Raw genomic sequence first — 17,763 nt, 5'->3', positions numbered from 1 at the left:
CTAAGAGATGGTTCTCTATAAAAAACCTATATTTATAACTGAATGTAACTGCATTCTGATAGTCACACACTGTGTGGGATCATGTTACATTCCAGTTATATTTCTTATTACTTCTGATTCATATAGCCTTAGAATATATAAGTGAAATAAGGAAATTCATGTTCAGTTATATATTATCAGGTAATAACAATAGATTTATAACTTTTTAGGACAAATATGTTCAATAATCCAGAAGTAATGGAAGCTTTTTCTTTCTTTTCTTAAAACAAATATATTATTACCTAACTAGTTCCTAGAATTATGTTTTTGTTTATTCTAATCTGAAGCAATACAACCTCAATTTTATGAGTTAACATATCTAAACAGTTACATATGAATAAAATATGTAATTGTTTACTCTAAAAGGGTTAAAATCCCAAAATAATTCAAACTATCTTCATCAATACCAAAGTTATTAACAGAACCTTTCTAACTGAATTATTTAGCCTAGGGCAAGACTAACCATATACAACCACCCTGGAATAAATAATTTCAACAAAAACTATATTCTGCACTCCAATTAATGAAACATCATTTTGATGTCTTTTGACATAGCACTTCTCTCCTGTAAGCGGAAGATCCGTGTACCCCCATTAGCCCTCCTCATTCTCCCAACCATATTATGTGGGAGTGTGACGAAGGCACTTATTCCCCTGAGAGAGATATTTATTCTCTTTCACGGGTAAATTGTGATTACTTGCAAAAAATAATTTATACAATGTATCATCTAATCTCATATGTTTTTTGTTTACTCTTTACTCCAGAATTCACTGGTTTCTTTTCTATCTATTCATCTCTTCAGTCCACACAGGTTGATCTGCGCAGTCAGCTCTGCATAACAAAAAGTAAGTCAAAACTATTTGATCTATTGCCATGGCACCACTAAATATACTTTCCCTGAATGTTCAGGGAATAAATGTCCCTCAAAAAAGGACTAAAGCCTTCCATACTTTCCATAACAAGAAGGCTCACATAGTATGCCTCCAAGAAACACACTTCACCAAAGATTCTACTCCAAAATATATTTCTCCTTTTTATCAACAAATTTACACAGCTTCTGCCTGTACCAAGCAAAGGGGAACTCTAATTGCATTTCACCGATCCACACCATTCACCTTATCATCAGAAATTAAAGACCCAGAAGGTAGATACCTGATACTCATGGGTTATATAATGGATACAGCAATCACGGTGATTTCCTACTACGCTCCTAACAAACAACCTACACCATTCCTCTCACATATATTACAAGTGATTAATACACACAAAATAGGAACAGTGATAATGTGTGGGGATTCGAACCAGGTCCTCCTCCCATTTCTAGATAAATCACCTTTTACACCATCCAAAATAACCTCTAGATTACCTTTTTCTCAACTTCTTTCCAAATACAATCTGGTAGATTCATGGAGAGAAAGTAACCCAATGAAAAAGAAATTCACTTATTTCTCGCACCCTCATCAAACCTTCACCAGAATAGATCATATTTTTCTAACAATAGGAATGATACCAGAAATTATTGCATCAGATATAATTCCGATTCCGTGGTCTGACCATAATACATATACACTACTATAGCCTCAGCCATACCAAAAGCGCATGACCCAACGTGGTACTTACCGGACATAATGCTCAAACACCCACTACATCAGATGGCCATTGAACAAGCTTTAAAGGAATACATATTAATTAATAATACAACAGACATCTCCCCAATAACACTGTGGGAAGCTCATAAGCCTGTCTTGCGTGATACAATACAAAGACAAATGGCACTATTTAAACGGGAACGCAAAAATCTAGCAAAAAAACTAGAACTCAATTTTAATGCAGCCTACATATCATTTCAAGATAATCCATCTCAGAGTACAAAATCTCATCTGGAAAAATCTAGATTGGAATACGATCTATTTCTCACTGAGTCAGTTGATAAATCCCTCAAACGCTCCAAACACAATTTCTACATGAATACAAACAAACCAGGTACATATTTGGCTCGGGCATTAAATTCAACTAACAAATCTTTCAAACCAATACGTTTGAAATTATCAAAAAATGTTTACACTTGTAATCCAGTTAAAATAGTCCATAAATTTCACTCACATCTCGCAACTTTATACAAGACAAACAATGAATTTAATCCTACAGAGGCTGAATCCTTCTTCTCAAAAATAACCTTACCTGAGTTATCTCAGAATCAAAAAAGCAGTTTGGATGAGCCTATAACTATAGATGAAGTTGCTAACGCCATAAAAGACCTAAAACTTAACAAAAGACCAGGCCCAGACGGCTACTCGGCTTTATACTATAAAACATTCTCAGAAATACTCTCTCCCATTCTCACTGAAACTTTTAACAAACTTCTAGATGGACATTCTTTTCGGCAAGAAACACTAATGGCAATTGTTTGTATGATCCCAAAACCCCTTTCTGATGATACTTCCTGTGGGAATTATCGGCCTATCTCTCTGTTAAACCTCGATATTAAATTATTAGCAAAAATAATAGCAAAACGCCTCAATAGCATTATAGGAAAATTAATACATAGAGATCAAGTAGGCTTCATGCCAAATAGACAGGCAGGCGATAATATACGCAGGGCAGTGTTATTGGCACATATTGCTAAAAAACGGAAAATCCCTTTATGTTTTCTGTCTCTCGATATTAAGAGGGCATTTGACACAGTATCCTGGCAATATATGCAATATTCATTACAAAAATGGGGTTTTGGACCCCACTTTTTAACATGGATCAAAGCATTATATAATAAACCCAAAGCCTATATAAAATATGCTGGATACAAATCTGAAGCCTTTAATATCGAAAGAGGTACCCGACAGGGTTGCCCATTATCTCCCTTATTATTTGCCCTTATACTCGAACCCATGGCCCAATACATCAGAACAAACCAAACTATAACTGGCATTGAAGTAGGAGGTATTACACACAAATTATGTATATTTGCAGATGATATATTACTTTTTCTATCATCGCCACAGGTCTCTGGTCCTAACTTAATACCAGCTCTTGATGGATTTGCAGCCCTATCCGGCCTTATGATTAATCCTAAGAAATGCCTAGTGCTTAATATTTCACTCACAAACATGGAATTGATCCCGGCTAGGGCTGCACTCCCATTCACATGGGCAGAAAAATCAATCCCATATCTTGGAATTCATTTAACAGCATCTCATTCTGACTTATTCTCAACCAATTATCCTCCTGTATTAAGACAGATCACAAATCTAATAAAACAATGGTTGCAACTTCCTTTATCCTGGATGGGGAAGATTAATGCAATCAAAATGACTATTCTACCCAAATTGCTTTAATTATTCAGAGTCCTCCCTATTCCAATTCCTTCCTATTTTTTGAGAATAGTACAAAAAAGAGCAACTTCGTTTATATGGGGCTCTTCTAAACCACGTATACCTATACACATACTACATCTTCCCAAAAATAAAGGAGGCCTGGGATACCCTAATTTTACTAACTACTACAGAGCAGCACATTTGGCCAGTCTGACCAAATACCATGCAAAACAGGAAATCCCATTATGGGTATTTATAGAGGCTTCAGAAAATGACCCTCTATTAATATCAAATTTATTATGGCTTGATCCTAAAGACCGCTTTAAAATTCATAATCCCATAACTAAACACTTCTTATCTCTCTGGGATAAACTAAAAACCAAATATCAGTTACAATCTCCACACAATCCTCTCCTTTCTTTTATCAGAAATCCGGCCTTTTATCCGGCATGGATCTACCCAAATTCTTTTAAAGCTTGGACAACATCAGGCATTCAGACACTAAATGACTTCATAGCATCTAAATCATTCCTTTCATTCCCATCGCTTAGAGAAAAATATGATCTACCAAACTCTGAGATATTTAGATATCTCCAAATCAAAAATTTCTATACACCATTCCTAAAGGGGGATACACCATTATCCCAATTATCCATTTTTGAATCAATCTGTACAAAAGATCCATTTGCTAAAGGTACAATTTCATCACTTTATAATCAATTATATGGAGTAGCAAATCTTAATAGACCCTCTTACGTTCAGAGGTGGGAGGAGGACCTGGGACGAACTTTAGAAGACACGGACTGGTCTAACATATGGCTCACATCTAAGTCATCTTCACCCAACATCTTAGCACTGGAGACAAATTATAAAGTCCTAACTCGCTGGTACCTTGTACCCGCTAGAGTGGCAAAATATTCACCTAATACCTCAGCTCTTTGTTTTCGAGGATGCCCAGAAATAGGCACATATTTACACATATGGTGGACGTGCCCAGTAATCCAAACCTTCTGGAAGGAAGTCTTCGTGATTGCATCTAAAATATTTAAAAAAATAATACAACCAGATCCATATTTAACTTTACTTAATCTAAAACCGGAATGGTTAAAACTCTCTCAATTCAAACTTATGATCCAACTAATAACGGCTGCAAAACAAACAGTGGCCAAGGCATGGAAATCTCCTACATTGGTACTAGCAGAAACAATTCACAGAATGAATAATACAATGTCCCATGCTAAGATGGTAGCCATCGATCAAAATCAAATTCCAAAATTTGAAAAACTTTGGCATCCTTGGATAAAACAACAGTTCCTGTCAAACTTCAATGACTCTGTCCTGTTGCCATGGTAACAGATTAAATGACTTACAGAGACACCCATTCTAAGGCTTCAAAGAGAACTAAAAAGAATAATAAACTGACGAGCGGGACAACCTTGTGGACCATACCTCTACCTTTCAACCCTTTTTCTTCTTTCTCTTTCCTTTTCTCCACCTTACGATTAAAGCTCATTATCAGAATTTATTTGACCTATATACACTCTACTTGTAAACAATATGTATAGTAGGTATAAATCATTTAAATACCTACAAAAGTATCTAAGGAAATGATATATATCTTTAATTTAGGTTTACGTGAACCCAATGTTTAATATTTGAAATTTCATGATATTTACCTATATAAACCCTACTGTAAAACAATGAGCTTACTTTATAGATCCTTGTAAACTTACTTTATGTATCTTTATAACATTGTATACTCAATAAACTTCTTTTGACAAGGAAGAATAGGCTAGGGCACCCCACGCCCACTTTGCTAAAATTTTTTTTTTACATGCCCCAAGAACATATATAAAAATTAAATTAAAAATGAATTTAATTTAAAAAATAAATTATAAATACATATAAATTAAATGTCAGTAGCTACAAATATTGTATATTACACGCAAAGGCCATTCCAGTAGTAAGTGAAGTTCCCTTTTAAACAAAACTGTGCAGTGACATTTACAGCAAAAAGGATCAGCTGGGTGTTTTCTCTATAGAAGTACTCTATTCTGGTTGTCCAAACACACACTACTAGGGTATTTTTAATGAGATACAATAGTAATCTTATATTTCTGAAGAACATTCCAAGAGTTAAAACTGTATTAAACCCAAATCCAAAAATGTATTATGTTGCAGCTTACTAGTTCTTAGGATGTGGTTGCTGCATTAGTTTTATTTTTTACAGTTTTCTTTCCCTTTACTTTCCTTTTAATAGACCAAGTTGTCCAGCAAAAGTGAAGTTAGAGGGTTGAAACAAACCATTTAACACTGACGGGGGAGTTTACAATGGTCAGCTTTTATGCATGTGTTTTTTGTCCCAAAAGGAAAACTGTTGCTGCAACTGCTTAAAACGTAGCTGGGGCTCAGCTTCAATTTGGTAGTCGACTATTTCTAAATCTGCTAGTTCATTTGACACTACCCTCCCCCCAGATTGACAATGCTGCTGTCCAAATGTATCTCTGTTGCTCTTCCAGAAAAATGGAGCCACCCTTAGACAGGAACAGTTTTACTGGCTGAATAACCAGGTGAAAATAAATTTTTAAAAAGCCTAGAAAAAGAAAATGACTGCAGTCACCACATCTAAAAACTAGAAAGCTGCAATACTAGCAATATTTTGTTCTTGGATTTAGATTAGGTTTTAATATAATTATCTGCTAGGTGTCATAGATCTTCCACCTGGCCCAAGTTTTCTGGTAGTGAAAATTCTGTTACTCGCCCTGTCCTTTCAGCCAATTATTTTATATATCTTTTCTATATATATTTCCTAAATAAACATTTTTTGAAACTATCAAAATATTTTACTAAAATCCTTTAAAAAATCATCGTGCCTTAAAATCCACCACACAGGGGATTTTTTCTTTTCTCTTTCAGCCAATTGGGTGGGGGATATCAGACCCGATTCCCAATTGGCCGGAAGGAGGATCAGTGTTGCAACAGCGAATATTCATTCGCTGTTGCAACACACCTGGGTGGGCTCCTGTTGCACTCTCTGTGTCCCGAGCCCACCCTGTTTTGAAGCCTGTTAGAGCTTCTGACTCTAATCAGGTGCTTAAAAAAAAAACCTGGCCGCTGAAATTCATGTGCCCAGTGCCCTGAAAGGGGCCGGATGCATGGGGTGGCCCCGGCGACCATGGATAGATTCATGGTGCTGCTCTGCATAGAAACCAGTCCGCTTCCAGGTTATTTGTCAAAGCTTAATTGAACAAGCTGAAGTTAGAAGCTGATTGGCTACCATGCAGAGCTGCACCAGATTTTGCACTCTCCGGTTTTATGCCCCGTACACACAATCGGAAAATCGGACCACAGATCGTCCGGCCTTTCTCACTTGCTAGTCGCATGTAGAAATTAAATGGGATACTAAAGTTACGAAAATCCTCGCACGACAGAATAAAAATTCGGAAGTGATGTAATGTGCTGTAATGTATTCGTATTGTATTTTTGGACGACAAGTATACTGATTAAAATGAAAATCGCACAATCTGGTATCGTACGAGAAAATTTTTTGCGATTGTCCCATCGGAAAATATCGTATGAACTGTCGTGATCGGCTCTGAATAGCTCTGTACTAATGATCAGATTATCAAACCATCACTTTGAAAGCTGTATTTTTCATACGATTTTCGTACCGTGTGTACGGGCCATTAGTAAATCAACCCCACTGTTTTTCCTTTTTATTCCACCTAATTTAGTCTGGAAATGATCATTTTTTATAGAAGCACAATATACAAGATTATGACATTCAGTTGTAGGTATTATGTAGATTGACCTACCATTCTGCACTTGCTGTTTGCCTTCACTGTCCCCACTTTTTTCTTGCTTGCTTTGACTTTGTCCTGAGGAATCATCTCGTCTGTTTACATTTGGTAAACGAGTCCCATTAATATTTCCCTGACTAGATTCCGTGACTTTGCCATCACTTGAATTAGTTTCTTTGTTTGTCTCTGGTTTGGGCGGTAAAGATTTTTCGTTGTCATTTCTATCTTCTTTGTCATCGTCTCTTTTGTCATCTTTGTCTATCAAAGTAGGTTCTTCTGCTTCTTTCTTCGCTCTCTCCTCTGCATCTGTTTAGAAAGCATTAAGAAAATGAATTGAAATGTGGTGGATTGTTAACAGCTTTCTTTGGTATTTTTTCAGAGGTGGTGTTCTTTTAATTCTGCTTCTAATATAGAAGAACCATGGTTCCATCTTTACATTTAGGGTTGCTTTTCTAAAGGTGTACACGTTTTTCTTTTATCAAAGTGAATGTTCCCCGAGCTTAGTGAATAAGGTGTTCACTTTAGTCACCTAGTCATTTTCCTTGCTTTGGGTATTCACAGTGAATAAAGCTTCACCTTATGTAATAAGCTCTGGGAACATTCACTTTGCAAAGTGAACTTTTGCTTTGTAAAATGAAAAGCATCTACTCCTTTATTAACATCTTGCCTACAGGGCATTTTCACCCCCTTCCTGCACAGGCCAATTTTCAGCTTTCAGTGCTTTCACACTTTGAAAGACAATTGCGCGGTCATACTACACTGTAACCATGTGAAATTGTTATCACTTTCTTCACACAAATAGAGCTTTCTTTTGGTGGTATTTAATCACTGCTGGATTTTTTATTTTTTACAAAGAAAAAAAAATTAAGATTGAAAATTTTGGAAAAAAAAATTTTTTCCCCTTAGTTTCTGTCAGTAAATTTTGTAAATACGTAATTTCTCTCCTTTACTGATGTATGCCGATGAGGCGGCACTGATGGGCACTGATAGGCTGCACTGATGAGGTGGCACTGATAGGTAGCACTGACTGGCATCACTAATGGGCACTGATTGCTGGCACTTGTGGGCACTGATTGCTGGCACTGGTGGCGTGTTATTGTAATCAGGGCACTGATGATCAGAGCCCTGATTACATGTCTGGATGTCCCCTGCGAGGAGATGCCGCTGATCGGCTCTCCTCGACACACACTCTGACATGTTTACATGTGACCGGCTGTGATTAGACACAGGCGATCACATGGTTAAAGAGCCGTGGCCGTGGGTCTTTACAGACATCGGGGTGGCGCTGTGTCCTAGAAACACTGTGCAGCCCCCACAGGTGCGCGAGAGCGGCTGTTCTCTGGGACGACGGCGTATGACGTCGTCCCAGAACGAGAGCAGCACCTCTGTCATTTTACGGTGGGTGGGCGGCAATCAGTTAAACCAACTCCTCTAAATCATTGCGTAGCCACCCTGGCGGTATAATTATGTCAGATTTTTGCATCTCAAAGTGGTACATTGTTTTGCATAGAAATTTGGCCTGCAGTTATTAGTAATAACACACTTAAATCTGTCCAAACAAGAGTCTAATAGACATCCCATTTATGATAAAGTTTGAAACACTAAATCATAAATTATAATATAATACATAACTATAAATAATTATAAAAATGTGACGTCAGAGGAAGGCGGGGTCGCCCGTTTTGTCACCGAGTGGCCCTGCCCTCAGCTATATAACAGCTGAGAATAGCCTCCCATGGAGGCAGAGCTGTGGCTTTTTTTTTTTTTTCGGCTCGTCCGGCAGCGTGAGATGGACCTACATCGTGGGACATTTTTATTTTTTTATCTTTTAATAAAGGACTTGTCCCAAAGTGTCTCTTGTCTTTTTTACTATTTTTGACACTTTTTTTTGGTAGGGGTACAATGTACCCCTTACTAATTCACATGGGGGGGGTTCTGGGGGTCCCCTTGTTAAAGGGGGCTTCTAGAGTCTGATTAGCCCCCCCGCCCGCAGACCCCCACAACCACCGGGCAAGGGTTGTGGGGATGAGGCCCTTGTCCCCATCAGCATGGGGAAAAGGTGCTTTGGGGGCCTACTCCAAAGCTCCCTCCCCATGTTGAGGGCATGTGACCTGTAGTTCAGGAGGGAGGGCACTCTCTCACCCCCCCTCTTTTCCTGCAGCCTGCCAGGTTGTGTGCTTGGATAAGGGTCTGGTATGGATCTAGGGGGGACCCCATGTCATTTTTTTTAATTTGGAGCAGGGTTCCCCTTAATTTCCATACCAAACCTGAAGGGCCTGGTATGGATTTTGGGGGGACCCCCACGCAATTTCTTTTTTAATTTTTGGTTCGGGGTTCCCCATAATATTCATACCAGACCCAAAGGGCCTGGTAATGGACGGGGGGGGAACCCATGACATTTTTTTCAATGAGTTTTATCTGTATTGCCGAGACCTAACAATTCATTACAGCCGCGATCGGTTTTAAATTACTTTTTTTCCTTTAGAAATGTCATTTTGCTGTGGTACTGTTTTAAACACGGGAAAAATGCGCCGCTTTACAGGCATACTATAGACACCCCCCAGGCACGATATTTAAAGGAATATTTAATTTTTGTTGTTTCACTTTAAACATTATTAAAATCTCTGCTCCCGAATAAACGGCTGTTTTCAAAACTTTTTTTTTGTATTGATACATGTCCCCTGGGACAGGACCCAGGTCCCCAAACACTTTTTATGACAATAACTTGCATATAAGCCTTTAAAATTAGCACTTTTGATTTTTCATGCTCGTGTCCCATAGACTTTAACGGTGTTTATGTTCGTGAATTTTTTGCCTGTTAGCATGTTCTGGTACGAACTGAACCAGGGGGTGTTCGGCTCATCCTTATGTCTAATATACACTCACTGGCCACTTTATTATGTACACCTTGCTAGTATCGGGTTGGACCTCCTTTTGACTTCAGAACTGCCTTAATTCTTCGTGGCACAGATTCAACAAGGTGTTGGAAACAAAGATGTTGGTCCATATTGACATGATCACACTACGCAGTTGTTGCAGTGCACAGCCATAATGCGAATCTCCCATTTCACCACATCCCAAAGGTACTCCATTGGATTGAGATCTGCTGACAGTGGAGGCCATTGGAGTACAGTGAACTCACGTTCAAGAGAACAGTTTGCAGTGATTTGAGCTTTGTGACATGGTATATTATCCTGCTGGAAGTAGCCATCAGAAGATGGACATGGAAAAATCATAAAGGGAAGGCCATGGTCAGCAACAATACTCAGGTAGGCCGTGTCGTTTAAACGACGCTCAATTGGTACTAAGGGGCCAAAAGTGTGCCAAGAAAATATCCCCCACACCATTACATCACCACCACCAGCCTGATCCATTGATACAATGCAGGATGGATCCATGCTTTCATGTTGTTTACTCCAAATTTTGACCCTACCATCTGAATGTTGCAGCTGAAATCGGGACTCATCAGACCAGGCAACGTTTTTCCAATCTTCTACTGTCCAATTTTGGTGAGCCTGTGCGAATTGTAGCCTCAGTTTGCTGTTCTTAGCTGGCAGGAGTGGCACTTGGTGTGGTCTTCTGCTGGTCTTCTGCTGCTGTAGGCCATCTGCAGGTTCGATGTGTTGTGCATTTAGAGAGGGCATTCTGCATACCTTGGTTGTAATGAGCGGTTATTTGAGGTACTGTTGAATTCTATCATCTCAAACCAGTCTGCCCATTCTCCTCTGACATCAACAAGGCATTTTTGTCCACACAACTGCCTCTCACTGGATATTTTTTCTTTTTTAGATCATTCTCTGTAAATCCTAGAAATGGTTGTGTGTGAAAATCCCAGTAGATCAGCAGTTATTGAATTACTCAGACCAGCCTGTCTGACACCAACAACCATGCCACATTCAAAGTCACTTAAATCCCCTTTCTTCCCCATTTTGATGCACAGTTTGAACTTCAGCAAGTCATCTTCACCGCATCTAGATGCCTAAATGCTGCCATCTGATTGGCTGATTAGCAATTTGTGTTACCAAGCAATTAAACAGGTGTACCTAATAAAGTGGCAGGTGAGTGTATCTCCAATGATTGCCAGCTCCAGCTAGTGGTCATAATACAGGATTTTCTTGGTTGTGGTGTTTTAGGAAAATACTGCAACATGACCACTAGGATTGTGTATTAACAAAAACCCTATAGTCCCATTCCTTGTGCCCGGTCTATATACCTGATTCCACCAGATATATACTAATGAACCTCATAATCACTGTGTAATGGCCTTATCACATCTGTGCATTTTAGGTACAATTTCAGTGCAGTGCTTTAGAAATAGTTCTGCTTGCCACATCTAAGATGAGATTTCTGTAAAACGCGTGTTACATAAAGTTCAATTAAAAGGATCTAAAACAAACAATGTAACACACATACCACACACTGCATTCACAATGCACCCAAAGCATGCATATGTAATTAGGGTCTATGCTTGATCTAAGACTGAGTGCCCATACACATTAGGTGCCAACATGCGCCCATGCTAGCTGTATTTCTTTACCAAAAAGTTTTATGTCTAGTAAGAACAAAAGCACCTACACCTAATAAGGCATGTGTCATAATCTCTTTTTCAAGATTGTTATCGGGGTACCTTCTCCTGCAAACTTTCAAAGTACACATTAAAAATAGTTTCAAGTATTAATCACTGGTCCAGATTTCTCCAACACAACAAACCTAAGCTCTGATGAAGGGAAATTTGTGTATATCCTTTAAAAGGTGTTGGCTTTCAACTCTTGATTAACTCTTAAACTGTGACTGTTAAAAATTATATCCGGATCGACCCCTATGGCTTGGCCTTCATTCTCCAGTTAGCAGGGCATTTATTTGCTAAATTTTGTTAGCAATGCATATGAAAAAGACTTTGTTATGTGCATTTTCCCAGCCTATGTCAAATGATGTGTGAGGCATATAGGGAGCTCACTGTTACTTGTATTACTAGCAAAAGTATGCCTATTTTGGCTGTATTGCGCTGTGCTATAAGTGACATACTCCGTAGTGTCCCATTCTGTATGTTGTGCTTGTACTCAACATACTCTGGACTTTCCTACCTATAACCATACACATCATATTTTCAATTTTTTTCCAGTTCTGTCCCATTCTGTGCATTAGGTTACATACTGTACACTATTTCCACTCTGTACATTGGACTTTAATGGTATGGAGTGTATAACACAAACATTAGAGTATTGTCATATAAATAGACTGTAGTTATTAGTACCACTGAGAATTCTGAATTCTTCCTGTTCAATAAATAGGTACACTTTTGTTAGCGTACAGATTAAATTAATTGTAATGTTAATAGAAATATAAATGTAATTTCAAGCACAATCAGTTAGTATTTCTATAATTTAGAATGTGTCATTAGGTTACTGAATCAACTAGAATAAGCAACTGGCTTTTCAAAGTGATAAATTATACTTACATGTAAATGTAATACAAAGATAAGACCTTAGCAATTATTTATTTAGCTCTCTGAGTTCTTTAATGAACACGTCAAGCTACTTGTAGGGCCATAAGGCCTAAAGCATCAGCAGTAACTGCCATTGTATTAAAAGTAAAATATTAAAAAGGTCATTATTCTATGTGGACATAAAGAACATTTATTAAAGTTTCTGTATAATGTTTTATGTAGTTCCTTACTAGAACAGAATATTATATTACTTACCATTACGAAAAAAAAAACACATAGATCTCTAACCCAAATCATGAACCATGAATGAGCATGGTCGGGCATTTAAAATGCTAGTTTTGCCCCAATTATTATATGTGTTCAGAACCATGGCCATTCTTGTACCCAAAATGTGTTTATTTTGAACAAATATATCTGACAGGGAAAAAATGCATCCTGTGCTTATTAAGCATATGAGAGCTGGTGGACTGGGATATGTGGACTTATGAGATTACTGCTTAGCCACTCTTTTGGCCCAACTAAAGGACTGGTTCAGGTAAGCCCAGACATCTCTCAGAACAAATTCCAAAAAATAATTTGTTAAACAATCTATTACTATCAACTTTCTATCAACTTTCTATCAACAAACTCCTAAATCCCTATCACCCACTATCTTAGCCTCTCTGTCCTGTCGGGAACGTCATGCTCTTCCAAAGCTCGGTCGAGTGACCACTCTACCCATTCCATTATCTGCTTGCACATTGATTATCACAAATGTTTCATTGACTAACTAGTACCTCCAAATAGAATTTAAATTAGCGAGCAGGGACAACTATGTCTACTTACAACTTGCCTTTCTTCTCTGTCAAAATACTATGAAGGCATGCCTTTCACCAACCAAAATAGCATATATTTATGAAAATTGTGACAAAGTTAAGGGTGACATCTCTATCTTTTATGCATTACTGCAATGTAAGAATACCTTTGCTGAATCTCCACCTTTTACTAGAGCTTCATTTACCAAAGCCAAATGGAAACAGGCATTATAAGCCACATATATAGCCACTAGAAATGTCAACTTATGAGAAATTATGCAAAAAATAACGTTACGCTGGTATCTTACCCCACATCACATTTATAAACTTAGTCCTCAAACTTCTAATCTCTAATGTTGGAGAGGCTGTAGGCAAATAGGTACCCTATATCATCTTTTCTGGTCCTGCAGATGTATAGCCAAGTTTTGGAACTCTAGTTTTCATATTATGTCTAAAGTGATCGCCTTTCTACTTCCTATTTCTCCAGACCTAGCTATTTTGAATTTAGGTATTGATGATATCCCCCCATCTTTGCGTATAGTGTTGATGCACGTACTATTAGCAGCTAGATTGACACCAGTCAGAAGCTAAAAGGCATCAGCTCCCCCGGACATATCTGAAGTGATCAGAACAATCAACTTATATTACGCTTATGAAACAATGTTTGCTGCTACTACCTGGACTTTTGCCTGTGTATGTTCTTTGTGGCGACCATTGGGCACTTTGATATAGGGTGCAAGGTATATCTCATGTCAAACCATAATGATAACATTGCAATCTGATTATGGCTACTCGCAAACCTATATTTGACACCATGGGGTTGATTTACTAAAACTGGAGAGTGCAAAATCTGGCGCAGCTGTGCATGGTATATATATATATATGTGTACCAGAAGACACACATACACACACACAGTGCAGTGCTACTACAGTGACAATTCACTGCTATACCTAGTGCTATGTATACCACACAATGTGTCCCTCACAGATAGGGGGTTGATCTTCGAGTTTATTTAGCTGTTCCTCCACTTCAAGGGACTCATGTGTCATGTAATCAAAAACACAGCCGACATAGTGCTCTCTGCTATAAAACTTTTATTTAAAACCCCGCTAAAAGAGGACACTTACTAGATATAAAAACAAAAATCGCTTGTTACGTGTATTGAAAGTGTCCGCTCACTCACGACGGTGGCTGCGCAACGTCAAAGGCTCAGATCCTCTCCTCTGCACATGTATCGAACTCTGGTCGTCCTCAGCAGGTTTGCACAAGCAATAAGAATTATTGAGAGCACGGTAATATGATAATAACACTGGAGCACTACTGTCAAGATTGATATTGATTTATGGGACATTTATTATGAATTTTTTATGAATTTGAATTTTATTGCAAGTATACATAGCACTAAGTATAGCATTGAATTATCAATGTAGTAGCACTGCACTGTGTGTGTGTGTGTGTGTGTGTATGTGCGTCTTTTGGTACACATATATACTTTTAAAGTGCAGTGATTTCACTTAAAGTGTATAGCGGCTGCAACTTTGCACTTGATTATTTTAGGGTGGCACTGATTGTTTCACACATTTGTATAGCTGTGCATGGTAGCCAATCAACTTCAGCTTATTCAATTAAGCTTTGGTTTCTATGTAGAGTTGCACCAGATTTTGCACTCTCCAGTTTTAGTAAATCAACCCCACTGATTTATGTGTGTGATATTCTGACTCTAATGCCGCATACACACGGTCGGATTTTCCGACGGGAAATGTTCGATGGGAGCTTGTTGTTGGAAATTCCAACCGTGTGTAGGCTCCATTGGACATTTTCCGTCGGAATTTCCGACAAACAAAATTTGAGATCTGGATCTCAAATTTTCCGACAACAAAATCCGTTGTCGTAAATTCCGATCGTGTGTACACAATTCTGTCGCACAAAGTTCCACGCATGCTCGGAATCAAGCAGAAGAGCCGCACTGGCTATTGAACTTCATTTTTCTCGGCTCATCGAAATAGAATTTACTTAAGCATACATATACTGAATTTAAACATACAGGGGGCTGCACATACAGGGGTTCTTCCAAAGAAGTGGGGTTCTTTAAATAAGTGGCACTTGCGCTTTTGCATCATCCATCTGAACATTTTCTTCTCTCTTCACAGGTAATCTACATTTATACTTCCATATACCTTAAACTGAACATTGACTGACTGCTCACATTGCATATTTGGTAATCTGCGTTTATACTTCCATATACCTTAGACTGAACATTGACTGACTGCTCACATGCATATTTGGTAATCTGCTTGTCACCACTGTTTCAACTCTATCTGTAGCCATGCTCACATTATTTCAATGTTTATTTAGCTATTAAGTCTTACCTAAATTATGGGTTCCCTTATCTTTACAATTTTGGCCTTTTAGTCCCCTTGCAGTTTGATTGTGGTGTGAAAGTTTTGCTCTGCTAGCTGTGTGCCTAATATCACCTCCTGATTGATTCATTGCCAGATTCTATCTACACCCAACACAGTATAAAAACAAGGCCTTCTTTACAGGGGTTCTTCCAAAGAAGTGGGGTTCTTTAAATAAGTGGCACTTCCGCTCTTCCACTTCAGCGATTTGCACAAAGCAAACCACAGCAGACTGCAGATGACCTAATTTCCAAATTATCTCACCTTCCTCTCTGAAACATGCACTCTTTACCTCTCCTCCTTTTCGCAATTGCAGCCTCTCTCCTCAAACTCTCTTTTCTTCGCCCCTCTGCTCCACCCCAAAATCTGCACATATCACCCTCACTTCTCACCTCTCCCTATTACTGCACTCATCACCTCTTTCTAACTCTAAGCCCACTTGCTAAACCCCCTCCCCCCCAGGATATTGAAGCATGTCCCCTCATACAAATCGTATCCTCATATTACCTCCCTTACTCTTCTGCTTCTCCTAACCGCTGGAGATATTTCCCCAAACCCTGGGTCTCCCTTATTTAACTGTACCCAAGACAACCATCACCATCACCCTACACCCTCTGGCAGTAGTCGCAATCTACGCAATTTAGTCTCCATTCCTCTTCTTCCCAACGCCAGCCTCCCCCCCTCCTGTGCCCTCTGGAATGCTCGCTCTGTCTGCAACAAACTCACCGCTGTTCATGACCTCTTTGTCACTAATCCCTTTAATTTACTTGCTCTCACCGAAACCTGGCTCAACGAATCTAACACCCCTTCTCCTGCTTCCCTATCCCAGGGTGGCCTTCACTGGACTCACTCCCTTAGGCCTAATGAACGCAAGGGAGGTGGAGTGGGATTCCTCCTATCCCCCAGAGCACCTTCCAGGTTATTCACTCTCCTCCCTCTTTTTCCCTCTCATCATTTGAAGCCCGCTGTATACATCTATTCTCTCCAACTTACCTAAGAATTGCTGTGATCTACCGGCCCCCTGGACCATTATCAACTTTCCTTGATGAGTTTGCTGCCTGGCTACCCTACTTTCTCTCTTCGGAAATTCCCATAATCCTTCTTGGTAATTTCAACATCCTTGCTAATACAAACACTCCTGCTACTTGTAAACTTCTTAGTCTAACCTCTTCATTTGACCTGAAGCAATGGGTACAGGCTTCTACTCACTCTGATGGCAACACCCTTGGCATTGTATTCTCCTACCTATGCACTCCATGCAACTTCTCAAACAATCCTTTTCCTCTCTCCGACCACCACCTTATTAGTTTCTCTCTCCCCCTGTTTTCCACGACCTTTCCCTCCAATCGCCTAACCATCACCCGTAGAAACTTTTGCAACTTCAACTCCTCTCTCCTCTATTCTGCTACTGACCACCTCTATGACAAAATCTCTCCCCTGATTAGGTGGTGGGTGGTTGTGACAACAGTTCTGATCAACACTATATGGTGACCTGGGGAGCAGGAAAAAACCGGAGAGGGGGGAGAGTTGCAGGGCCGTGGTGGAGAGGCCCTGGACAGAGGGATGCAGGGATGACTCAGCAGCGGCCTCGGGGCACAGATGTGTGCAGACTTATGGGATCGAAAACTCTCTAGGCCGGGAATGGCTCATGAGACTGGAGACCGGAAGGTGGGGATGGAAGATGCAGGCAACTGAAGTTGGAGGAGCCGGGCTAGGCTGTATGGCTTACTATGTGGAACGGATACCAAGTAATGAACACTGGGAGTTATTAAGAATAACTGTCCCAAACCAGGGATGCAAAGAGGTAAGATCTCACCCAGTATTGACTGCCGTCCACGTCAGGAGAGGAAGTTAAAGCTGTCACCGTCTCCCGCTTGTAAAGTGCCTTGTTGCAAGTGGTTCGATCCTGCAAGAGATCATCCGAAGTGTACCTCCATCATTGGTAGCAAGTAGACAGTAGGAGGGGGTAAGCC

General features: G+C 39.3%; 1 protein-coding gene across 1 annotated transcript in view; it reads right to left on the bottom strand.

Annotated features, from left to right (window-relative positions):
- Window positions 1–17,763, bottom strand: part of PDE1C (phosphodiesterase 1C) — a 1,091,434-nt gene that overhangs the window by 41,977 nt on the left and 1,031,694 nt on the right. The window contains 1 exon segment of the mRNA XM_073630562.1: window positions 7,166–7,456. Coding sequence (XP_073486663.1) covers window positions 7,166–7,456 — 291 coding nt within the window.

Source organism: Aquarana catesbeiana, linkage group LG05, assembly GCF_042186555.1.
Source record: "Aquarana catesbeiana isolate 2022-GZ linkage group LG05, ASM4218655v1, whole genome shotgun sequence".
NCBI classification, from domain to species: domain Eukaryota; kingdom Metazoa; phylum Chordata; class Amphibia; order Anura; family Ranidae; genus Aquarana; species Aquarana catesbeiana.
The sequence above is the reverse complement of the archived record's forward strand: the minus strand, read 5'-3'. Positions and strand labels throughout refer to the sequence as shown.